Genomic DNA, 26,776 nt, shown 5'->3' on the forward strand with positions numbered 1-26,776 from the left:
AGATTGCTTTTGTTATTTGTTATAAAATTTGTGTTGAAAATAACACAACTTGCATTGTCTTGTAACACATCTGTGTCCAGATAGGAACAACATTGTTTGTGTTGTTTCCAACACATTTGTTTTAAGAGTGCATGTTCTATGCTCATGACTATTATGAGTATTTATGTTCTCAAACGAGAGGAAAAGTTCTTCATACATCACTCTGATAAATAAACCACACAAAAACAGGTAATGGAAACACCACCTCTGCAAAAGAGGGTCATCCTTGTTTTTCATAAACAGCTGGGTTTACAGACACCTACAGTTTGTGTTCCTACAGTGTATTGATCAATTACTCACTGGCCAGTCTGCTTAAACATCTATTGGGCACGGAGCAGAGACCTGAGTCCTGTATTGCATGCAACAAATTAGTATCTCAAATTGAAAATGACAACAAACATACATGTAAATCAAATCAATCTTAAGTTTCACTGTATTAATATGTGGTTTAAAATGTATCCTTTTCTGATAGTCACAGTCTGTACACTGAGTCCATGTCATGGTTAGCATCAGTATCTAAAATGTACATCTTGTCACAGCATGTTGAATGTGATTATGTCTTAGTCCGTATAAATACTGTATTAGTCACCCATGAACACCACCACAGAAGTTTCTGAGCTCCTGTTTCTTTTAGATGGTTCATACACCACACAACATTCATGTTCAAGGGTACAGTAGCTGATTTGAAATAATAGGCCATGTACATGCCAGAGCAGTTAAAGCTTCATTTTAAAGGATTCTCCATTTGCAACCTGCTCAATGGGATATTGAAGTGACCGGACGCAATAAACTGTGCAAAATGTGCATTATATTTGGTCTTTTGATATTTTACAAGGTCAGTAGATCTGTCTCTAACCTGATGCACAAAATGATATGAGAAAGGGCTTTAGATGAAATAAAAAAACAAATCTACAGCCCTTCAAACATTTGAGTATTGCTTCAAAGCAGTCTTTCGTACTCGTGCTGTAATAATTAGGACATTCAAATCATACTTATTTTGATCTGGAGCAATAATGGAATACAAGATTACAATATTAGTTATATTGAAATTTGAAAGAGCAGTGTTTTATTGTGACAGTAGTGTTATATTCTAAATGGACACTGGACCGTATTGTAATATAATTACTAAAAATAAAAATGTTAATGTTATTAAAATCTATTTAGTAAGGAATGCACAAAATATGCAATAGTAGTCTTTCAATTAAGATCATATTGTGGAAACCATGGACATTTTGCCAGTCAATTCCTATAGTGAATAAAAAGCTTTATGTTTTGCCTTAACACTTATTCCCACACTATGCCTTACTTTTTTCAGTTTGCTTCTGTATCAAGGAAAGAAATGCAGGCTGGCACATGACAGAGCGCCATGCTACATGGTGGATCCCCATTCATCTTTCCTAGTGAAACAATTTGTCCAGGATGTTGTGAGAGTGATGTGGGTACACTGCTTGTATTTAAACAAGCTATTTGGATTGGGGGACCAGAGAACCACAAAATAAGACCACTGAAAACTGATAGAAAAGGAAAAAATAATACATACATTTTAGGTAGTGACAGAGGCTCAGATAGAGAGAGAAAGCTGAATAAATAAATAAAAAACTACCACTACTCTACAGACTTATGTGTGAAGCAGTACATAATTATATGAATGAAATGTTTAATGTTTAGTATTGTTTCAAATCTGATGTTGCAAGTTTAATACTCGTTGAAAATAAATAGTATCCACAAATAATAATGATAATAATAATATCCTTTCATCTATAATTTTACAGCAAAAGCTGACATACTTCTATGAAGTTTTTGAAGATCAAAATCATTAAAGAAGTGAGTACACACACAAGTAGGTGTAACAGAGATAAAATTGCTCTGTACTTGAGAAAAAAATATATCAAATTTACAATTGGTTTTATAATACAAACATGACAACACAGAAATTCATTGCTAAAAAATATACAAACATCCATTTACCGTAAAATGTCATATGAAATAAACCATTACTTTAGTACATCAAGTAGAAATTCCAATAATCAGCCATAGAGAGAAAATATATTCAAGGCAATTTAACCTACAGTGCAAAACTGCTTTGACAGATGGCTTCTAAGATACACTTACAGTACCATTTACTATGTTCTTATGGAAACCATAAGGAAGCCAACCAACAAACCATTGGAAGCTATATAACGTAAAGTAGCAAAAAAAAAAAAAAAAAAAAAAAAGAGGTTTACACTAATATCTAATATAGGGACCTTCAGTGTGTTACCCTCCTATGTAAAGATGGTGAATTTTGTGTAGAGAAAGAATACAGTGTAAAGAGAAGTGACATGAATGCAAGCTTAACAGCAGCATTTAACTAATGAAGATCTGACACCACCGACTCTATGCCATCATCATCATACAGATAGTCGATAGCAATAAAGACGCAAAATTTTATCCTTTTGAAATCTAAAACTGATCTCTTTAGAATATTTCAGTCTCCCCTATCCAAGTAAGAGGTTGACAGGTTCAGGATAACAGCAACTGAAAAGTAATTTCTTTAATTCAAATTACATTTTTCATCTTTAGCTGACCCAGCTCAAAACCCATGTCATCCCCAAGTTTTCTTTGAACTCAACTCATCTAACAATCTAACATTCAGTTTTGCAGCTCAACATGAACTTTGAAGTCTAAACAATACACTTAATTTCTTCTAATCACACACACACACACACACACACACACACACAAAGATACAACATACTATGCACACATACACATAAACAAATACTATGCTTTTGGCAGTACAATAAATAAATAGGATCTGCTAATTTTGCACATCCATTGCTTATGTTAGTAGAACACCACTCATTAGCCACACTCTCAGGCTGCTCTCGCCTGTCTAGAAGAAGGCAGTGAAATGCATTCCCACCAAAGCTACAAATTCCATTAGTTTCCATATATTTGGTTGGCATTGGTTTGGCACAAGTAAAGGAGGCTTCAAAGTGAGAAAAGGCCAGGTTATCCATCACACTGCAGTCTCTTGGTCCTCTCGCTGGATCATCTGGTAATGCTGACGGTTCTCCAGATAGGCTGCCAGCTCTGCGTCCTTGGCCTTCTCTGCACGGTGCTTTGGCGTATCACCCTGTGGAGAGGAAAGAACGCCGTAAGACCTCAGTTTGCACTGCTACATACAGTATAAGGCACCAGCTACAGGTGCAAACATCATCCTGTCATTAATGCATGAGTGTCATGAGTTCTTGGGTAAATATCCTATTGTGATACATTATTTGCACACTTATGAAGCTGAGTTCACCTTTTTTGACCATCATCATAAATCATAATAATGATAATCTTTATTTATAGAGCACTCTTCTAAAATCAAGTTACATGCCCCGAGTTTGGCAGCGATGTCTCCATGTCATAAAGGCTTTTCTCTCGCTCATGCAAGAGCGTTAAATTATAATCTAGGCTCTACTGTATCAGCAAATAAATCAGCATCCCTTTATGGTAATAATGGGGCATTCTGCCGTCCTATGTCAAATCATAAGCAGGGTAGTAGGAGTAGGCTATAGCCAAAATACCTAAACGATATTGGCTGCAAAATAAACAACAAAAATAACACGTCATGGTAAGGTGTTTGAAACAGTAGGTAGCCTGCATAGGCTAAGGCTACGTTTATACGGTGATGATGAAAAGAGAAGACGCAGAAGTGGCGTCTCGTCTTCATTTTTTTTATTCGCGTTTAGACGAGCATTCTCAGGGGGAAATCTTTGTTTATATGAAGACGCAAGAGTAGGCCCTATGTGATATTCGATTGGATATGCATTCTAGACCGCTGGGTGGTGGTGTGATAGAACCCGGTGCGTCGCAGCGCAGACATTCTAATTTGACAGTTTAGCCAGAGAGGTAATCAAGGATCTTTGGTTTAGCCGTTTAGGCGGAGGCGCAAACCGGTCGTCTTCAAAACTCTACACTCTGGAAGGAGTCTTCAGATTTTTTCGTCTTCAAGCCCGATGGCGGGTCGCCCGTGTTTAAAGCTCTTATGATAAAATATTTTGTCGTCTTCCTTCGCAATCATTCTCGTATAAACGGCCCCTAAGTCATTGTATCATTGTAATGTAGGCTTATTATATCACATATGTCATTAAAGTAATTTGCTGAATTGATATTTGGAGTTCAGAGAAGGTTCAGTTCATTATTCAAACTATGCTATCTCAATGTGATGATTGTTAATTAAATAGGCCTACTAAATTGACAACAGTTAAAGTTCATGATAAGGCAACCTAGACCAGTTATAATTGTAGGCTGCTTGCTGCTGCAATTTAGTAGCCTATATTTCCAAATATATATTAAGCTATAAACGCTTGCCGAAAAACGAAACGACCTCGAAGTATGGCACTCAAACTTAAATAAGGTATAGTTAAGCAAACCTGGCTCAACCCACTAATTGTGTTTGATCATACATTCTCTTGTGCATCACTGCGCATGCTCTACCATATTTGCCGGTGATGTATCACTGCCAAACTCAGGGCCACAGAGTGCTTCACAAAGGCAAAATTAAACAAACACATCAATTCATCAGGTTTCAAAAGTACATAAACAGTTAGGTCTATAAAAGCAATACAATTAAGTGCACATGTATAAAAAACTAATAAAAACATTTAGATATACAGTCTAGGAACCGATACAATCACATGTATTTATCTATTTAAAACTAAAAAAAAAAAATACAAGGCAAACTCAAACAGTCAGGAAAGGTCTGTGATAAAAGTGGGTTTTAAGGAGAGACTTAAAGGATGACACTAGGGCTGTGTCTGAAACAGAAAAAAATCCTTCAAGATAGCATTCGGTGGCAGCAAGGCATTGAGGCATGTCCTAATCAAATCTTTCTATGAAATACTGTCTTCTAAGATACCTTCATTTTGCCAAATTCTGAAGGTAGTTAAGGTATATCCTTCAAAATTGTATTCAATTGTGAGCAGCTATTGAGGTACAGTATGTCCTAATCAAATCTTTCTATGAAATACTGTCTTCTAAGATACCTTCATTTTGCCAAATTCTGAAGGTAGTTAAGGTATATCCTTCAAAATTGTATTCAATTGTGAGCAGCTATTGAGGTACAGTATGTCCTAATCAAATCTTTCTATGAAATACTGTCTTCTAAGATGCCTTCATTTTGCCAAATTCTGAAGGCAGCTAAGGTGTATCCTTCAAAATTGTATAAGCACTGAATTATCAATGTAGATTGTTCTTTGTCGACTGGTTAAAGGGGGCACTGACTGCTTGTTAACAACACAGCACCTCCAGTGTGAGGGATATGACCAGCCTAGATGGTTGAGTGGCTAACCAAGTGTGCTACAGGTGAGGACAGCAAGATAAGTCATGTTAGCTGCTATTAAATGGCCTTCATCCTTGATCCAGCAAGCTAAAGTGAGCAGACTAATAGGATGACAGTCTTGCCTGCTGAATGTTACATCAATGGTACCATGCATACATTCAAGCACTGTTTTATTATCTCATCTAGAACGTTGTATAATCCATACAGTTTCCTCTATGCAGTTTCGCCTATTCCATCTTGGTGTGGTATGGCTTGATTCCATAATTAGGAGCAATATAACCTCATTATATTAAAAATGTTCAGGATGTTAGTTTAACAAGATCAATAAAGAAAAAAGTCAATAAAAGTATTATTTTACTTTTCATTGCACAGTGTAATACAGGGTTCCTATTAACCAGATACACCAATTTTGCGTGGAAATATATGTGTAAATGTATTTTGGCAAGTACGTTTTAAACTGCTGCAACAAAATTCCCTAAAATATTCTATTACTTTGCACCAAAAATTATAAAATTCCCTGACTTTCCATGTCTGAAATAAAAATTCCATGATATTCCAGAAATTCCATGACCCGTGGGAACCCTGGTAATAGTATGTGTGTCTAAGCGTATGGAGTGAGGACTCAGCCCTTCCCCCATAGACTGGCACGGTGTATTACAAACGGAATTGCACATAATCATGCCCATAATCACACAGTCACACAAAAATGTCCATCTTAGTTTTAATTATCAGTCTCCTTGTTCGTATCCTGGTGGGAGATCCGCTAGTTCAGACGTGACAGACGTGCTGTGCTCTGTCACACAATGTAAATATCGCATCTGCTATAATGCCATTTTTGACATGTTCTGTACACCCACAAGTGTCATCTATTCTAAACTCAGGTGTACATGAATGTAAATGTAACCACTGTATACATTTTTTTTTACTGGTAGGTGTAACCACAAAGTCAAAAAATCAGATACAGGCTAATAGGAATTTCGTGTTAAAATGAGAAGAGTAAAGAATGGTTATCTAAAATTGTTGGGGCATTTACAATTATTTTGACAAAGTATGTTTAGGGATTGAAACAGTTACCATAATAAACTGGTTGGCCAAACAGTTTAGTCAAATAGTTCTCAGATTCACTCTTCAATCTTTTATCTAATCCCGAATACAAGATCCAGAATTTCCTGAAATATAAACCTGTATTGTTGTCCAGCAGGATGAATATACACATGTATCCATGCACTCTGTCATTCAGTAGCATGTTTCAGTATTCAGTTTTAAACCCAGGTTAACATAAAAACCCACTGGATGACATATCTCTCCAGTGGTTAAAATCCACCACTAGAATCCTTTTTCTGTGATGTCTACTCGCACAATGCAAGATCAGTAAGGAACAGAAAAAACTACCATGGGGGAAAAGGTTTCAGAGCAGGGCTGTTAAGATCCATTCTACCCCAAAGTGACCAATTAGGTACAGTACATGCCAGAAGTCATGAAGCCATGTCAGAGAACAGGGACCATTCTTTAATCCATAGATTGGAGAGGGTAAAGCTGGTGCTGATTATGATGCTGTTGATGATGACTAAGCACTCTATCTCTAGGACAGTCTAGGAGCCTGCATGCCTGACACGGAGTTGACCTAATCTTCGAAGGGCCCTTAATGAAAGCCTTCTGCTCCCTCTTCTTGGACAGAGAGACTGAGAATCAGTGGAGTATAGGGGAGTATAACCATCATATCAGAATTTTTTTCCTGGGCAGGGCAGTGTTAATTGCTTTCATTTGCATGGTAGAGATTTAGCCTTTGTGAGAGAATATTGCATAATAGAAATTTGAGAGATTCAATGAGAGGAAGAGATGGATAGAAAAGAGTGATGAGGGATAAGGGTTCTTGGTTGCACTTTCATTAGGGAAAAGAGCAGTTCCTGCTCTTGAGAGTTCATCCAGAGGTGGGCAAATTCAAATTCTCTTATAAGCTTGTAGATAGATAATTAATAAGAAGTCTTTGCACATCTGTACAGATGTGCTTTACAACTTTGTTAAACGATCAGATAGGGGTGGAATCATAAAATACTTGATGAAATAGTGGTATATTTATTAGACACACATATGAGTTAAATGGTGTCTGTTCAATAATACCGAACATCTGTAAAACAGTTTATAAAAAACCTATAAAACGGTTTGGGTGTTTGGTTCCAAGTGGGTGGCGGTCCCCCATCCATGCCCACCTGTGGTTATGTGGTTGCTGAGGATAACAGTGAGTTTTTTCAAATGTGTACATTAACACTCCACATGAAAGTGAAATAAAAGAAGGTGCATGGTGCACATCAGCAATGAGGCCACTCTATGAGCATAGAGAATAAGATTTTACTCACTTGCAAGTCTGTCTTCATCAAGGAGGCCCCTGCCTCCACCAGGTAGTGACAGATGGTTCTGTGACACAAAGACGCAGCTTTGTGCAAGACAGTCTCCCCACTGTCAGAAAAAGTTACAGAGAAATTATGATGGCCAATGTTGTGAGAGGTGAGCACATACTGCAATATTCTAGTAGTAGTAATATAATAATAATAATAATAATAATAATAATAATAATAATAATAATAATAATACATATAACCGCAAGCAGTAATTTCAGGGTCCAAGCAAAATGGCAGAAGTGCCCTTTAGCAGAATGAAGGTGGGGATGTAGCACCCCCTATGGACAGAATTGTACAAATTTGGTGTGCATCCAGAGAATGTAGAATTGTAGAATTGATTGCGTGTATCAAGTTTGAACAGGATTGGACCTTTACAAGATACGATATAGGTAATATAATCATTATAGGCCATGTCCCAAAAGTGGATTGATGCGTAACTCAAACGGAGCAACAAATGAAAAATGGGAAAAAGCCAATCTGTCATGCTTGGTCTGAAAGTGATGTGTGCTGATTTAGTAGGAATCTGATCAATGGTCTAGGAGGGGTACCAAGCTTGAATAGGATCTTACAAGTTAAGATATAGGCAATAGAATCATTATATGCCACGTCCCAAATGTCAATTGACACGTAACGTTAAAACTGGGCGAAAAATAAAAAAAATGGAAAAAGCCAATCTGTTAGGCTTGGTCTGTAGATGTAGAAATGCGTAATTTCTGTTTTGTGAGAGCATGCACTAATTTGGGACCCATGGTATAATGTGGAGTATGTACCTATTACGGTTATAAGTAAGTATAAGTAAGTATATATTATACTCTTTTGATCCCGTGAGGGAAATTTGGTCTCTGCTTTTATCGCAATCCGTGAATTAGTGAAACACACTCAGCACACACTGAACACACAGTGAAGTGAAGCACACACTAATCCCGGCGCAGTGAGCTTCAATCCGAGCGCCTGCTTCAACAGTGGCGCTCGGGGAGCAGTGAGGGGTTAGGTGCCTTGCTCAAGGGCACTTCAGCCGTTCCTACTGGTCGGGGTTCGAACCGGCAACCCTCTGGTTACAAGTCCGAAGTGCTAACCAGTAGGCCACGGCTGCCCCTGAAATGGCTGTAGACACAGTTCTGCTGCGTAATAATAATAATAATAATGATAATAATAATACTAATAATTATAATAATAGGGAAGAATAATCAGAACAAAAACAATAGGGTTCCCACAGCTTCACTGCTTGGACCCCTAATAATAACTAGAATTTCATCTCCGAGGAACTGCAAGAGTGGGCTTCATCAGGTGCAGTTCGCCAAAAGGATTGCAACAGTACCTAATTTTTGAATGGGCACACGGATCAAAAAATATCTGCATTAACGCAACATCCAATAAGCCTGTATGCATAAATAAAGCAGTTGCTATGCTGGTCGTTAGGGTAATCATGTTGGTAACTGGTGTTTGCTAGGGTCACATTATAGTGGTAGTGGCTAGGCTGTTATTAAGATGGTTGCTATGCTAAATAATAGTGGTTGCTATGCTAAATAATGCGGTTGCTAGGGTTAAAGGGACACCAGGCAACGTTTTCGTGTTAATTACTCATCTTCGTAAGTCGGTATATGGTTAAATTACTCATTACAGGGCGAATGAAGACGCTCTCGCCCGCCCCTACTGCCTGTAGGAAGAATATCCCGCTTGCAAGTTCAGTGTATCGTACCCGCCGACCGAAGCAGGATCAATTTACATCCTGCATCCACAGCACAGAGGCAGGCTAACGAAACAATAGCGATTGTTGCAAACGTGTGTATAATGGCAGAGCCGGCAAAGAAGCAACAAAAACCCTTGACGAAGATGCAAAGAAAAGGAAAAGAGCTTCAGACCGAGCGAGGGGGAGTTTCGTAGAGAAAAAGCATCAGGCTTGCCTGGTGTCCCTTTAAAGCCAAACCATGTGTATACAGGTCATGTCCGTGGTCTACTGTGGATCAACAAAGAATTGTTTGACATGGATTTTACATGATCTGTATACATATGGATTGGCTTTAAAAAAAGATGCGCCATCACATTCTTTTTTACATGACCTGTATAACTGGTGCTGGCTAGATATACAGAAAATCTGGTGTGTGTTTCCAAGGGCATTGAACTCGGTACCTCATTTTTGAAAATCGGACATACGGGTCAAAAGTTACATACACACACCTTCACAGACACAGCCTAGACACAGCCAGCCTAGCCTAGCCTAGCCTAGCCCAGCCCAGCCCAGTTTCATAATTATGCACACTGTTACACACTGACGAAGGCCATAAGGCCAAAACGTTTGTTCACTTACCCCTGTTGCTAGTAAAATAAATTAGCAGAATTTTTTTTTTGAGGAGCGACCAATTTTTGATTTTTTTAAAATTTCTGATTTGAATTTTTTAAGTTTCCTGGATCACGCACCCACAAGAAAGCAAACGGGAGAGCGCTGTGTTTGCAAAAAAAAAAGGACTTTTATCAATGGCAAAAAAAAAAGGAAGAAAAACAGGAATAACGCAAAAACGATAAGGGCAGTCACAACATTAATGTAAGCAACATACACCGGTTCGGGCCTAAATTTTTAGTGTTGGAGCCATGTTGATATTTCAAAAGCCCTAGGAGCAGTAGCGGTGCCAAGAAGTGGGTGAACGGGCTTCTACTCTCTGCTGCTAGCTACCGCTGCGTTGACGTTACTTCCTTGATTTGGGAAAAGCCTGTAAAAGTCCTGGCAGAAAGTGATTACGTAAAAGTTTTTTGGTACATCCAAAGTTTTTCTGTGTTTACAACTTACTACACCCTGATGCATCGCTTTCTGCCAGGACTTTTGCGGGCTTTTCCCAAATCACGAAAGTAACATCTACGCAGCGGTAGCTAGTAGCAGAGAGTAGAAGCCATCAGGCAAGTGTTATTAAAATAAACTCCTGGTATACTTACAAACTTCCCAATGCCTCGTTTTAAGAGTACAGAACCTATTTGTACTACTGTAGAAGTTTGGTAACATTCCAGGAATTATTGGGGTAATTTACGAGATACACGGCTTGTTCCATTAGTGCCAACGTTAAGCCATTGGGCTGATTCATAGACTGATAGCGCTAACTCGACCAATGATTGACCAAGGGAAAAGTAGCTTCTGGGGGTGTGTTTGGCTCGTGGCCATCGTACAAATGACCATTGGGTAAAATTCACGCCGAAACATCACTTTAAGAAGAATAACAATAGTGGACTTGCTTGATCAAGCCCACTAATAATAGGGAAGACTAGTCAGAACAATAACAATAGGGCTCCCACAGCTTTGCTGCTTGGACCCCCAAAAATGATTAAGGATAATACAGGTTGTCTCTAAAATTACTGAGATGTTTAAATTATTGTAACATTCTACTTTACTTCGACACTTACTTTTCTCCCTCTGTTACATCCAAGATATCAACGGGTGCTGTTGAGAGAAAGGATATGAGTGAAATAAAAGCCAAAACAGATTGACGCCTGTGAGTAAAAATGGAACAGGCCCAAGGTTATTCATGGCTTTTTATATAGTGCCATAAAAAGCCTGTGTAGGAGTGATTTTTGACCAAGAGCACTTCTGCTTCTTCAGCCACTGGCATCAGCAATGCTCAAGTGCTTCTGACACAGCACACAGCAGCATCATTTACAGAACACATAACCAGTTCTTGTTTGTGTCTTTTCTACAGTTTTTTCTACAGAGCTATCAAAATAAATGATAATATATGAAGCATAATAGAATGTTATGTGGCATTTGCAGCATAATGTACAAAGGGAAAACTTACTCACTGTACATGATTTGTAATATCCAAGACATGTTAACATTTGATTTCTTGGCAAACCACAGAATGAAGTTCAAGAATTGCATTGTTATGTGGTCATATTCGTACATTGATACTTGGTAAATTGTCTTACCATTGTCAATAATGTAGCGGACAATCTCTTTGCTACCCACATCCACTGCATGGTGAAGTAGAGTGCGGCCATGTGAATCTTGCACTGCTAGGTTGGCACCCAGTTTATGGAGATCTTTCAACTGCCAAATATATGACACTGTTATCATAAAATTGGTAGGTTGTCAAATATTATTGATAGACCTACTGTGTTAAGATGAATATTATGGAAAAACATATCACTTTAAGGAAACCTCAAGCCTAATCTAATCTAGTCCTTTTTAAATACATTCTTTAAACTTATCACAAAGGTAAAAAACACTTTGTTTTGTCTGCAGTGACCCTCTCCTCAATAGCATAGAGGTATAGTGATATTATAATAAGTCTAGTCAGTGGCTTTAAGTAGCGATTTACTTTGGTGTAGTGAGCTTGCCCACAAGGCTATGCTGTATGATATTTCTTTTTGCAAATGTATATTCCGGTCTTACTGAACACTACTCATATTCACGTCATTTTGGTCATTATCATCGTTATCCAAAAATAGACCTTGTGTTGTTCTTAGACTGGAGGTTTCCTTTTAGTCATTGAGAACCATTGAGAAATCATTATACTGTAGATGTTTGGCGGAAACTAACAGCTCGACACATCATGCCTACACATCAGGGTTGTGCACAATTCGAATTGCAATTCTGCTTCCTGTTTGCTAATGCAAGTGAAATTCAAGAATTGAATTGAATTGGAATTTAAGAGCCAGTTTCAATTCAATTCTGGAATTTTGCACAAGCCTGCTACACATGTAGTCTTGACTGCGAGCTAAGTGAAGAACAACAGAAACACAGATGAAAAATATGACATCAGTATTGCTCATATATAGCATCCATACTGTACATGTCACCCCTGTAAGCTGTAGAAGGTAAAATGTATGAAATTACAATAACAAAATCACCAACAAAGATGTGAACTGCAGTAAGATAATGGGTTGTTAATTTTGAGAAAACATAAGGGATGAAAATACCAATAGTGTTTCTAAAAAAGTATCTTATCAAGCCATGGAACATTAATACTTTAACTGTCACCTGTCAAAATAATAACATACAATAATATAATAAAAATACCCCAAGGAGTTTGTCAAAAGTCATGGATCAGTTATAAAACTGTGACCTTACCCTTTGATGGTCCTTCCGTTTTACACATTCAATCAGCTCTTCAGTTGTGACTGTAAGTGAATAGTAAGATAAAGCACTCATCAGAAAATAAATATGACCATGTACAAAATAGTTTCTCCTGATGCTGCAGACCTATGGATTGGGCTGAGCCAATAATTGGCAAGTTCCATCCTCATCCTCAAGAAATGAGAAACCTTAAATGCCAACTACTGTGCTCTTATAGCTTAGTATCCAAATATTAATTTACAGCACCATCAGGGCTGGACTGGGACAAAAAAAAAAAAAAATGCCTTGGCATTTTTGGCCCAGGCGGCCCACACCCACCATGATTGGTCAGACACATTCCCTGCAGATAGTCCACTTAAACTATGAGAGCAATCTAAGCCATGAATTGTCCTATGTTCTGTGTTCATGTGATATTTTTGGATCATTCAAGAGGGGTCTCGAGACTTATTTGTTCAGTTTACACTTAAATTCTTATGCTTTGTATATTTATGGTATTCCTTTCATTTCTTATTATTGATATTTGATGTTTTATTGACATTATTGCTATTATTAATGTTTTGCTTAATATTGCGGATCATATCCTAAGCGGGGGTCCTCCCCTGGGAAAATTTTGAAATTCTGGCTATTAAAACACACGGTTTTAACGCAGTTTGGGATGGACAGAAATACCTTAACAGAGCAAGCAGGGCTTGTCTTCTGTCTAACTCAGCTAGGTGATGTGAGCATTGGCTACCTGTATCTGTATGGTTATCACTTCACTGCTTGACACTACCCTGCATGGAGACATATTTCACATTAATAATGGAAATGTTAGCAAAACTATAGCTTTTAACAGATGCATATCATCTCCCTCATTCATTTCTTTGTACAATGGGAAGTAAGAAGTATTTCCTGATCGGGGAAACATTTAGTTTCTTTTTATTTCGGTATGCGGTTACATAATATCATTTAATTGTGCCGCTAAATTGACAGACAGAAGCCGGGCGTAATTTAAATTCCTTGCTCTGTGGACCAGCAGTATACTCGTTGAGGAGGCTCATAGTTTGAGAAACACTGCAGATCATAGACAGAGAAAGCTCTAAGAACAGAACACAGGCATGATTTTGTTGTCACAGCGGTGTTGTATTAGCGCTAGTAGCCTATGGAAAATGAACCAATGGGCTGCTGTCAGCTCGAGGCCGATGTGGGCAAAAAAAAGTACGATTTAATTGGGCCATGCCAGTGTCAGTATGGAAAATGAACAAGTGGGCTGCGCTATTACTAGCGCTAATTCCAAACCAGTGCTGTCAGAAAAACGAACAAAAACACATATATAGCCTAAATTATAATTACATCAGCGATTCGGCCCAGAAGTGCGTCGGCCCACCTGGAAAATGCTCAGTATGCCAGATGGCCAGTCCAGCCCTGAGCACAACCTATGTTTATTGGCACCCTTGGTAAATTTGAGTAAAAAATAACAATAATCTTTTAATGCTTTTGGCGATTTACATTAGTGCCTGACAATTAAAACAACAGAATATATTATATTATTATTATACACTGCCCAATATACAATAATATTTAGGAGCCATTGTAATGCCGATCAACAACATCCATACTTTTTGTGGTTCAGTTTTCAAATGCAAAGGAAAAATATAATTTAAATTAAGACAGATAATCACATTAGAGTCTGATGCAGCTCTCAGGGTTTCAATATGGCAAATCCTCATTCAGAGAGCAAGAGGCGCCCTTTGTAGATTGTGCTCCCTAATCCTCCTCTCATGGTGTTTTTCAACACAGAGAGCCAGAAAGCCCAAACAAACCCATGTTGTCTCTTTTTGGAAGTCTGGAATATTCAACTGAAAGGTAGGCTGTGACTGTGTATCTGCCCTCAGAAATATCTGAATTATATTAAAACCCCTCCACATTTCCCATTTACTCTAGTGAGAGCAGAATGAACATATAGTTCTTTCAGAGAGTCCCAAGGACTTCTGTTAAATCTTTTCATGAAGAGCAACTTGGGAGTGTCAAAGCAGGCCATAAAAGTCTCTGCTTCTTTTGCCAGGGCCTTTGGAGACAAGTCCAGAATATAAATGACCAATGTTATTTTTCCCACCTTTCAGACACTGAAATTCAGATCCACACCTGACTGCTTCGAAACATACAGTACTGTGCAAAAGTTTTAGGCATCCATTTGATTTGTTGTTTAACAATGTTATGATGACCTGACCATATGTTGATTTCTCATTGTCAATGAGAATTCAACCAGAAGATAGAGGGACCCACCACACACATCACACAATGTGCGTAGGACACCAAAGGACAGAGGGGTAGCCATTTAGTAGCTTTACTGCAAATTGAGTTTCACAATGTCAACGCCATGGTACATGCAAAGATGCTACTTTTTGGGTCCTCTCCACCATGTAGCAGACTTTACTTACTCCACTTAATTGGGAACGCGTGCAGGAGAGAGACAAAGAGAGTGGCAGATTCCAGCTGGCTTGTCATTGTGTATCTCCTTTTTAATATAAGACTTTAATATAATATAAGACTTTAATATAATAACTTTTAAAAGCAATAAAGACGAGGCTATAGGAGTTCACGGTTATCTGGTTCCCACTACTGACCATTTTTAAACTCAGAATGGTGAGAGGGCTCTTTAACATAGGCTGTAGGGGTGTGAATCTCATGTAAAAGACGATAAGATTCACATCTAGATACATGGGCAAGATTCGATACAAGATACATGTTTATAAAAAACGATTCAATACGATTCGATGCGATTCGATGCAATTCGATGCAGTTCAAGAATGGAAAGCATTCTGAAAGATTTTTTATAATTTGCTCAAGGTGCACATTCATTTTATATTATCAATTATCATGGTCATGGTTGTCAATTAGGCAACAAAATGTGTGAATATGATTATCTAAACTGAGGTTTGTTTCATATACTGTATTGATATGAAAAAAGAATAGTCTACATTTCAGTCAAGCACAGCAGCCAAATACAACATAAAAATACATAGACTTTACAGATTTTATAGAGTTATATCTGATTGTTTTCATGGAGCTGTAGCCTTGTTGAGGTAAGACAATACCGAAATAAAATAAAACAGTGCTTAAGACACTCTTGGCCTTTTCTCATATAGGCCTAGCCTACCCTACAAGAATAAAATAGGCCTACAAATCAATGAACTCTTTGGGCTTATTTTGTTCCAACAGTAGACCTAATGCAGAAACCTAAAATGCCACAAGTCTGAGTGAATATGAACAAAATCATAGGCTAATAATTTATGCATCGTTTTAGCAGCAAGGGCCAAATTATTATTTAACATTAAGGAAATCCCTTCATCAAAGGTAAGGCTACTCTACAGACTATCGTTGCTGTTTAGGAATGCTATAAGTGCTTAATTTTGCGCTGGATTTCGAAAAACAAAAGCCGACTGAGTGCAAGTTGTCACATGGTTAAGTTGCAATAGATGTATGGGTAATGAGGTCATTTGACAACTTTGGGCAATGAATGTAACCTAAAACGAACTGCATTACCCACAATTCCGTGCCACGTATAGTTTCAAAACGGGAAGTGGGATGAACGCGCTGCTTGAAACGTAAATGAGTCTGAGCAGAGCCCGTCTACGGAGAGCCTCCCCACTCTCTATTAATCCCATACAAACCGAATTTGGCTGCAATTCACCAGAGTTCACCTAGATGGCGATCGCGGGCGAGTTTAAAATACATGGGGTCCTATGGAGCTACATGGCTACATTTATTGTTTTCACCTATTTAACAACTGAAACCCTCAGATTTTATTTTATTTTTCGCAAAATGGATATGGATTATCAATCAAAAGTGACATAATCCGGGAGTCATGTCCTTTCGTTTTCTTACAGGTTGGGTCGTTGTTGCCCATAAAACGCTAGCATTGATGCTATGCTATGATAATGCTAATGAATGACGTCATTGACATGTTTGAAAGGCTTTTTAGAACAATTAAGTGTCTTTAAAAAATATAATACTCAACCAAGTGTATTGTCTTTGCCTCCCCTTTCGAATACAATATTCAAATTACTTGAAAAAAAATTACATCATCCCGAGAAAAGTGGATTTTGAGGGGTACAGCTCCATAGACCTCCATTCATTCTGGACTTGCCCGCGAGCGCCCCTAGGGCCCGGGGCTTCACGTATCGATGTAGCCGTATCTTACACAAAAACGGATACCGATACGTATCGGTTAATCTTTACACCCCTAATAGGCTGTAATCAATGTGATTTGGAACATAGACAAGAATATAAAGATTAGTCTCCTACTTTGCCTTTTTAGAATGGAATCAGTGAGTCTTCAATAATTTGTTTTCCAAGCATTTACAGTACATGAAACACATGATATGTGGAGCTTACTGGAACACATTCCATTCAGACAGCTAGGTGGCTACCAGACTCATAATTCACTTTTAATTGCAAACAGAAATGTGAAGCAAAATGTCATTACATACTTCAATTTCCAAAGCAATGAAGGCTGCTTATAACAACTTAATATTGTGCTATCAAGGTGGCTCAAACAAACAAGGCTTGTAAACAAGAGCTGGCAAAAGGGCATTATCAGAATGTAAAGACTCAGCTCTTAAAGTGACAATGCACTGGGAATACAATGAAGAGGGTCACCAGAGATGTACTGTACAGTATGATTAAGGTGGTTCCTCCACTTTGTGTCAGGCCAAAATGCTCTTGACACGGCAGCGTCAGTTTTAAGGTGAGCCAAGGTCAAGTCAGCAGCTGATCTTGAGACCCCCATCGTAGCTGGATTTACCAGCAGGTTCTGGCAGGCCAGACATGCCCATCTCTGGCCTTGGCCTGGGTGGGGAACGACAGCTCTGTCAAGAGCTTCCCCTTTGGGTGGTTGGTCATTGTAACACTGCTAAAACAACAAATCCAATGGCAGCTTGAGACTGAAACTGGTATCAGAACAAAAACTACATTTTATGTGTATTTTAATACGGTGTACACATATTTTATGTTTTCTCTGGTCATATTCACATAATTAAGAGTAAGAAATAAACAATATGGTCCTTATGGCATTACTGAAGCAAAACATGTAAGGTGCCTAAGACTTTTGCACAGTACTGTAAATCCAAACCTCGAGCAGCCCTACTGTGAAAGAGGGTAAGCCCCAACATAACGATTTGCCAAAGGGTCTTTGCAAGCATGATATCTAAGCAGTCTACTGATACTAAAAACCCTTTTCCTTCACCAAAACATGTTCCTTGAGCAGGAGTGTATCAGAAAATGAAACACTTCTTCAACCCTGAGTGTATGTATACTGTACTTGATATTTTTAAAGGCACCATTGAACTCAAGTCTACTTGTTGAATAAATTGATTTACCTGAGTCTGCACTGCACAATGCATTCCTCTCAGACCTGCAAAAGTAAGATGAAGACAGATGTTTACACAGATGAGACACTCAAATCAGTCTTGTTTCCCAGCACATTTTTTGTTTTTTGCAAAGGCAGAGGAGAGGATGGAGAGAAGGCATTAGTGATACGTAAGCCTCGAGTGCTATCTTTCTAACTCTGATTTGATTTTCAGGCTCATTCTCAGGATAATTTGATTTTCCTTGGCAAACCTATACCTTGGTGTACAACCATAACTGGAAAAAATAAACCTTGAGTACAATCTCAATTAGGATTCGTGAATTTGTCCCACAGAAGATAAGACATAATAGGTTAGTCAGAAGACCATATCAAATCAGGGCCACCATGATCATTGTGTAAAAGTAGTATTGCCAAACTTTCTTGCCCAGCACAATATTAAAACATAAGTTCCAGAAATCGAATATAAATCCAAGCCTACTACTACCATTAGTACCCATTCATTTGCATTCATATTGCCACTATAAAGCAGAGTAAAAAATATACTGTAGTATTGTAAGATGGTCTGCACTATAGGATAGTGGTTGTTGATGTCCACAATTTAGCGAAACAACTTGAGACAACTCCATTCATTAACCATATAGACCAGTCACCTTACCCCAAACACAGACCTCATCCTTCCCCCATTTCATGAAGATACAGGTGATGAAGTGATTATGATTGTTGATTGATATGATTGTTCCTGGTAAGACATTATAGTAGTAGTTTTTCTTTTGAATTATAGTAGTAGATTGTCTTGTTGAATTGCTTGTTGAAGTCAAAAGACATTGGCAAGTTTGTGAGGCATTTTGTGGCCAATCATTGTGCATGGCTGATCAAAGTGTGATCATAGCTTGTTTCTGCTACATAATTATCTAGATTTTCTTTTGAGTTGGGACAGTGGGAGGAGAACCTTTGGATGACACATGTTGCCATTTAGCAATATATCATGATATAGCCAACTGCACTGCTACTGCTGTAATAGAAATATGAGGTGAGGCTTTACAGTAGGTAGCCTAATGTGAGCAAACCTGTCCAAATCATTTAATATAACTTCCCAACGAGTTTCGTTGGGGTGTAATAACTTGCCATTTAAGAGTAGTCTACACTATCTTGAATTCTGCACTCCTGGATCAAATCGTCAAACTTCATGTTTGATGTTAAGGATGCAAGTTTATAGGGACATATGTGGGCAATGCACTCTAGCCTAATGTCTCTAGCTATAATAATTTAACAGCAGTTCAAGGAGTTAACCCATCTCCAACTGACTTTAATCAGCTCTCACTTGCGGCTGCATTAAATGCTCTAACATTTTAAGCAATCAACACTAGGCTAAATTCTGTCAATAGTCTCCCATTAAGTTACCAAAATCTACATTTAGGCCTACGTGTCTGCTTAAGTTCATATTCCGTTGATAAGTGTTGTTCCACCATTGCTATTTTTATTGGTCAAATTTTTGAAAATGCATCTAGCTAGTTAGCTAATATGAAGTGGTAATTAATTAATGATTTATTGCAAGCCATCTGGCAGGCTAGCACTCTGTGGCAGTGGCAGTGCTAGTTACTTGTTTCAATAGCAAATCAAAGATTCTAGAATGCAGCGCTATTTTTGTTGCAAAAAATGATATGTAACCGTCTTCTTGATTTAACCAGAATGCAACTGCATATTATTGAAGCGCTCCAAGTTAACCATAGAGCTACTGTATATTTCACACCAAAAAAAGAAGCATTGCCAGGCAATACTAGGTTGAAATGTACTATTGGCAATACAGGCAACACAGGTGATGGTGGCCATGTATAAAAAGATTGCCCCTCCAATCACCCTTTGTTCTTCTCCTATACCAGGATAAGGTATATTATTTCTCCTACAGCACTTCCACCTACCATATCAATTCTTCCTAAATATTTCTACCCATATATCTTCTTCATGTTTTATACACAGCCACATACACATTCATGTACAGTAAGTGAGCACATTATTTCCTAGGAGATCTTCATCCTCTAATGATTTTGCTTGTTAAATTAAAAATTGTGGGGTACTCGCAGACACAAGCCCCTGCCCACTAATCCGCACCAGAATGGGGTCAGCAATTTTAAGGTTTGCCATATACTCAAGGCTATCCAATGTGTCACAGGCATCTACAATAGGCAAATACGTATTCAATTTCATTATCATGTTTTACCACAATAAGTTTTCTTTCATTCATTCAGTCCAGCATGTACCTGTACACATAATCTATTGTTTTCTCCACTGAGTAAGATTCATCAAGGAGCTAAGTGTCTCAATCCATTCTGAGCAGGCCAGGTGTGAGAGAGAAATAGAGAGAGAGAGAGAAATAGAGAGAGAAAGAGAGAGAGTTAATTACATTCTAGTATATTTTGAGGTGTACGGATCTACCTTTCCAACAATGACTGTGGACTGCAGAAAAAGGGAGTAGAAATTGAAAGGGTGTGGGGAATCTAATGGTATAGTTAGGAACGATGAAGAGTGGGAATAGAAGTGCTGCTGCAATAGCGCTCTTGTCCTTATGTCAGATGCAAGCCGTCTGACATTGTATTCTGCACTAGCATTGTTCCTGGATGAATATTTGATCAAAGGCTAAACCTGCCTCATCAGATATACAGTACTTGTTTGAAATATGTGGGCCTTGTTTTTCTGAGGCTGGTATCATAGGGAGAAAGGCATAATCTAATACCAGCATTCTAATGTTTAGAATGAAGACATACATTTTGGTGTTCATACTCCAGAAAAATTCAAAGTGTTACAGTGTATTGGCTTGCATTTGGTGTGAACTCGATACACTACTGTGTACTGATATCACATGTTGCCACCTTCTTAAACTTTTTGTCTGGCGGCCCCCCAAAAAACATGGGCCAAGTCTCGTGATCCCCCTTCTCTCTAACCGGCAGAATTTGGTTTCGAAATGTTGCGAGATGGGCATTGGAAGCAGAAGCAGAAAATGGCTATGTCTACACCAAAGGCATTATGTCAATGGCAGCCTTTGACTAAAAACCTTTAGAAAATGTATTTAAATCATTTTGTGACCCCTCCAAAATTTTTGCCGACCCCTCTGGGGGTCCCGGCCCCCAGTTTAAGAACCACTGGGTTAAAGGGCCGTTCTGTAAGTCCAGTCATTTCTTCACTGATTTCTCACTTTTGTTGTTGCATTTTTCTCTACGGAGACCCCTCTACAGCTTTGGGGTGCATATACCACAATTCTTGTTCTTATTCTTTAAGCTGGCTCTGCCATGATGAACATCTAAAAAATGAAGCCATCTTATAGCTAGCCAGCATGGCTAACCGGTGCTTGAGGGGGGACATGTGTATGTCCAGAGAATATTAAGCATTTTGTGTTTCTCCCTCGTTCTCGCTTTTCACAGGACTTCCTGATTCAGACACTGCCGGGACGCTAGTGTAGATCTTGCAAGGATGGTTTTCCATTAGGATACAGTAGGGGGAGCAGGGAAAGCCAGCATTATCGCCACAACATGTCATTTAACCATCATAATGATTCTAAACTGTTTTATTAAAGGAACCGTATGTAAGATTGTGGCCAAAACTGGTACTGCAATCACTTTCAAAATACTGTAGAGCGATGTATACCCTCCCCCTCCCCCCTGACTGGCAGAGCTGGCAAACCGGATGCCGAAACACTACTGACTTTGTGATTAGTAGATAGGTGGAGGGTGGCGCATCAGGCCAAAACACAACATGACAATATCAACATCAGTTGAAAGCTGCAACTTCACTTTTTAAATGACAATATCCTGGCCGGACTACTGTTGTCAGTGATATAAGTATTTGTAAGTATTTGTTTGTAAGTATTATGACTGAACATGATTTATTAAATGTCTAGTGACATATCAGGGCAATTTTATAATTAATTGAAATACATTTCTTACATACGGTTCCTTTAAGTTGAAATGTTGCATCGGGGGTCTTTAAAATACAGTGTCCTCCACATTTATCGGCACCCCTGGTAAAGTTGACTAAAAACAGTTATATAAAAACCTTTTGGTATTGTAATCTCACGAAAGAGTAAAATAATAGCTCATAAAGACATAGATTTTTGCTTTTTTTTTTAAATCAAAAACACGAGCAACAATTATTAGCACCCCTAGAAAATCATACAAACAAAATGTAAAAGAAGCCATTTATATTCCACTTTTTTTTTTAAGTTAATCAGAGTGTCCGAGAACTTTCAGCTGTAATCCAGAACTTCCTTTTTCAACAAAGACGAAAAGACAAAGAGGTCAAATACCTAGTGATTTTTCGACATGGGAAAGACAAGAAAATATGCTCAATTCAAATAAAAGGAAAGTGTGTTGAGCTCTGTTAGTCAAGGAATGGCTATAAAAAGTAGATAAAACAAAAGAAGAGATACTGTATCCGCACACTGTGTCTAAAGCTCCCAGTTTAATGGTGGGTGATGCACACCGTTTCGACCACTCAGGTCTTCGTCAGGTGTAAAAAAACTGGCTGTATCTTGGAAAGTATTGGCCTTACATAAAAGTAATTTTACAGTGTGTCTCCTGGGTAACATAGGTACACCTGGTAATTTTTTCAGAATGTTTTGAGACCTAAGTGCATGGGCCCTGGTTGAATTGACGTGGAATGACCCACCGTCATGGTTGTTATAGTTACCCTTCAAAAGAGCATTTATTCAGACCATTCAGAAGAACCGGCCTAGGTTTAAAAATGAGTGTTCATGAAATCAACGAGCATACCCTTCATTTCAAACAAAATGTTTAACTTCATTAGCATTAATTGTGTCCATACACTCTTGAACTAACCAATCTTTAATCTGCTTTATTTAGCATAATACTGGACCTCCTACCATCTACATGCTGGGTCACGTAATTTTCTGCCACTATTGTACTGGAATATAATGCGATTGAATTCAGTGGCAGCAGCACACACAGCCTACCTCTCCACAAAACAGGCAGCATATCCCCAATTGTTACATGGAGATGCAGGAAGCTGCCGCTTCTTGTCAAATTACTGTATTTCTCTGGATAGCTGACCTACATACCTACATTTATTTTGCTATACTGTATATAACTCCATTACATATTGGTTTGAATTTTTAATTCAGTTAGAAGTTGATCGGGGGCTCCACACACTACTATTTACTCAACAACTTATAATGAGTCCTGATTTACTATTGGAGACCATAGTGTGTACGTAACAGCAGGCTTGGGGGACATATAGACAGACATGGTGCAAGAGAGACACTATAGAATGTTTGAATATTATTGATGCAGACCATATCCTACTTGATTTTTGTAGATTATTTTATTGGTTTAGGCCCATTAACATTTTGGACTCAGTTTCAGATAGGAGAGACAGCAGATTTTCAGAGAGCCTACTGTATATTAAATGCTGAGTTTAATTGAAATATTGAGAAATGCCACTTATTTGAATACATCCTTCCCTTGTGTGCTAAAGGTAAGGTTAGTGTTCACAATGCCTTGATTAAAACACCATTGGGACAATATTGATTAAAACAACATTGGGACATACAAATTGCCTCCACTAAGTATTAGATAGATAGATAGATAGATAGATAGATAGATAGATACTTTATTGATCCCTTGGGGAAATTCAAGAAGTATTTCTCATTTTTCTATGGCTATTTTAATAGTTTCCAGAGCCCATTTTCTTTTTCACACGCAATGTACCTAAAGACATGGGCTGATTCGGAAAAAAAGAAAATAGATTACTTCAAGGAGATAAAAGTTTCAATCTTTGGGCTATATTTCCATGAAAGTTCAAAGTCTGATGTAAGAAACTGTCTGCTGACAGACGGTGAGAAAAACAAGTCAGTCTTGAATTTTCATGTTCTCCCCAAGGTGCTAAATGTCCTGGTGGATGTGTAGGTGGATTGTCTGGGTGTGCATTTATGAGAGTTGAATGTAAATGAGGTTGTTCAAGAGAATGTTTGCTATTTTCAAGAAACTTGGCTTTTCACTGGACTTCTGACAACTATGTGCAATCTCTGTGGAAAGTGACCTAATTAGCTCATATTGTGTAAATGATTTCAAGGGCATCCTGGATATGCAGTACATAATTACAGCAAAGACTGAAGATTTCAGATGTTTAAAAAAAAAAACCGTGTTGATTTCATGAAAATTTCTCATTTTTACCCCTACCATACTGTCCATCAAATCTTCCCTGCACTGATATGAGATGGGGGAAGTACAAAAAATGTGCTGCTGGATTAGTTTTTCAAGCTTTATAGAAAGAACATGGATATAATGGTCACTGACACATTGCCAGGAGACACAACACAACTTCTGGTTATTGGAAAACAGCCAACATCTTAATTGTATGCTTCACAGTTTGGCATAGGCTACCTGCACAAAACTCTGATTAACAGGAAGTGCATTTGATCATTTAGCAGAAAGCATCTGAGAACAGTTTGGTTTTAAGTCTAGATGTAAAACTGGCTACAGTTAGGGCACTTTTTGATGTCACCCGGAGCTGAACCATGTTAGTAGCTAAAAGCTGCTTCACTATGTTTAGTTCTAACCATGGGTTACCAAGTATTTCTCCTGAGATCTAAGTAGTCTGTAAGATGTGTACTGTTGAAGCATGTCTGATAGGCGATCAGATCCCGTCCCATTTAATGATTTATAAACAAGCAGTGGTGCTTTAAAGTCAATTCTGTGACTTACAGGAAGCTATTGCAGGGACTTAAGTATTAGAGTAATGGTCAGTTTTTTTTAGTTTTGGTGAGAACCCTAGCTGCTGCATTTTGTATCGCCTGAAGCTGTTTGATGGTCTTTGTAGGATGGCCTGTAAAAAGCCCATTACAGTAATCAACCCTACTGGAGTTAAATGTGTGAATGAGCTTTTCCATATCACGTTTTGACATAATACCTTTAAGTTTGGCATTCTAGTATCGGAATCTACTGTTGCCTAAAAAATCGAAAATGTCACTCTGCAGCCAAGTTGAATAAGAGAGGCTATACAGTATGTGCACAAAACTTGCATACTCACACTAAATTTGAATCTGAAACTACTTCAAAATGTAAAATGTGACATAATAAAAATACTGCCCTCCCTCTCTCTGAGTGAATGGAAAGTTTGTGTCAGACAATTCAATGCAAAATGTGGAGTGATTACTAGCTGTAAATGGTAGAAAGATAAAGATATCAGTACTCGTGATGACTCAAAGAATGCATCTCATCCAATCAGAAATTAATAAACAGTTCAAACTACTGTAACCTAATTGTTGTATAATCTAATCTAAACTAAGATATTCTTCCATTTCCATCTTCCATCTTTCCATTCCATTCAATAGATCATGATATCAAATGCATTACACCAGCTCCTGAAGCACATGTTACACAACTTGTTGTCAGGGGTCACCAACAAAGGAATTTAGAGCAAAACTGTCAGATCCACACACATACGGCATATAACACATAACTGGTCAACGGCGGTGTTACACATTGACTATTGGAACTCCATCCTGTCAGGCATTCCAAATAAGCTACTCCACCAGGTCCAATTAATCCAATATGCTGCAGCAAAGATCACCACCTGCTCCAAATCTACAAACCTTATAAAACTTGTGCTCATCCAGCTTCCTGTTGCATACCGCTTCCAATTAAAAATTCTACGCCTCACATACAAGGCCCTCATGCTCCCACCTATCTCCCTGATCTCTTGGAGAACTACACCCCGGCCCACTCACTGTGATCCTCCTCAGCAGGTCTACTTAACATACCAAATATGAACCTTAACACCATGGGTGAAAGTGTGTTCTGTCACACTGCCCCTAAGCTCTGGAATTCTTTAATATATCAGGCCTTGTAAATCCATTACAGACATTAAATGAAATCTAAAAACCCATCTCTTTCACCTAGCTTACTCATTGTGACTTTCTGATATTTAGTTAATTAGTTAGTTTAGTTCAGTTACTTTGATACTGTATTGATTGTATTTGTATACATATATGTGAAGTGTCCTTGGGTGTCATGGATACACCTGGATATATTGGATAAGTGTCCTTGGGTGTATACACCTGGATACACCTATTCTCCACTATGCATTTGATATTAAATAAAAAATAAAAGAACATGGTAGGGAGTGGCAAAATGTGCTGGATAGTGTGACCGTGGTAGTAGGCATGACTTGGAATTGGAATTTTCACTATAGATATGTAACAGATATTGTGTAGAGATAGAGTAGACACTGACAGGAAAGGATTGTATTGATTCTCACCTGCTAGTTGGTTTAAAATCAGCTGCTGTTGTGTTTGATCGGTGAACACCCCCCACCCTTTGAAAAAATGGAATGAACTATGAATAAACATAATATGATAAATGAGGAAAGAAAGAATGATATTTGATGATACATTTTCATGATAAATGACAAAACAACAAAAACAAATATTGAATACATAACACATAAAATTACCCACATTTGTCTACATTGATTAATATACATGACCCAAATGAACACTGAGCACAATTGCTGAATGTCTACAATGTCACTGAGAAAGCTCTACAGATATTAGTAAATTTATGCTCATGCTATGACATTATGCACACCAACACTGAAGGATATTG

General features: G+C 38.1%; 1 protein-coding gene across 5 annotated transcripts in view; it reads right to left on the reverse strand.

Moving 5' to 3' along the window:
• Window positions 1-234: 234 nt before the first annotated feature.
• dgkza (diacylglycerol kinase, zeta a) overlaps window positions 235-26,776 on the reverse strand; it is a 128,622-nt gene continuing 102,080 nt past the window's right edge. For all 5 annotated transcript variants that reach the window (XM_048262636.1, XM_048262637.1, XM_048262635.1 and 2 more), the window contains 7 exons: window positions 26,430-26,486; window positions 18,172-18,206; window positions 12,806-12,855; window positions 11,662-11,782; window positions 11,143-11,179; window positions 7,711-7,810; window positions 235-3,157 (listed from right to left, as the gene is read on the reverse strand). In XM_048262636.1, coding sequence (XP_048118593.1) covers window positions 3,041-3,157; window positions 7,711-7,810; window positions 11,143-11,179; window positions 11,662-11,782; window positions 12,806-12,855; window positions 18,172-18,206; window positions 26,430-26,486 — 517 coding nt within the window. In that variant the 3' untranslated portion in view covers window positions 235-3,040. The remainder of the gene's footprint in view (window positions 3,158-7,710; window positions 7,811-11,142; window positions 11,180-11,661; window positions 11,783-12,805; window positions 12,856-18,171; window positions 18,207-26,429; window positions 26,487-26,776) is intronic.

Source organism: Alosa alosa, chromosome 14 (assembly GCF_017589495.1).
Source record: "Alosa alosa isolate M-15738 ecotype Scorff River chromosome 14, AALO_Geno_1.1, whole genome shotgun sequence".
NCBI lineage: Eukaryota > Metazoa > Chordata > Actinopteri > Clupeiformes > Clupeidae > Alosa > Alosa alosa.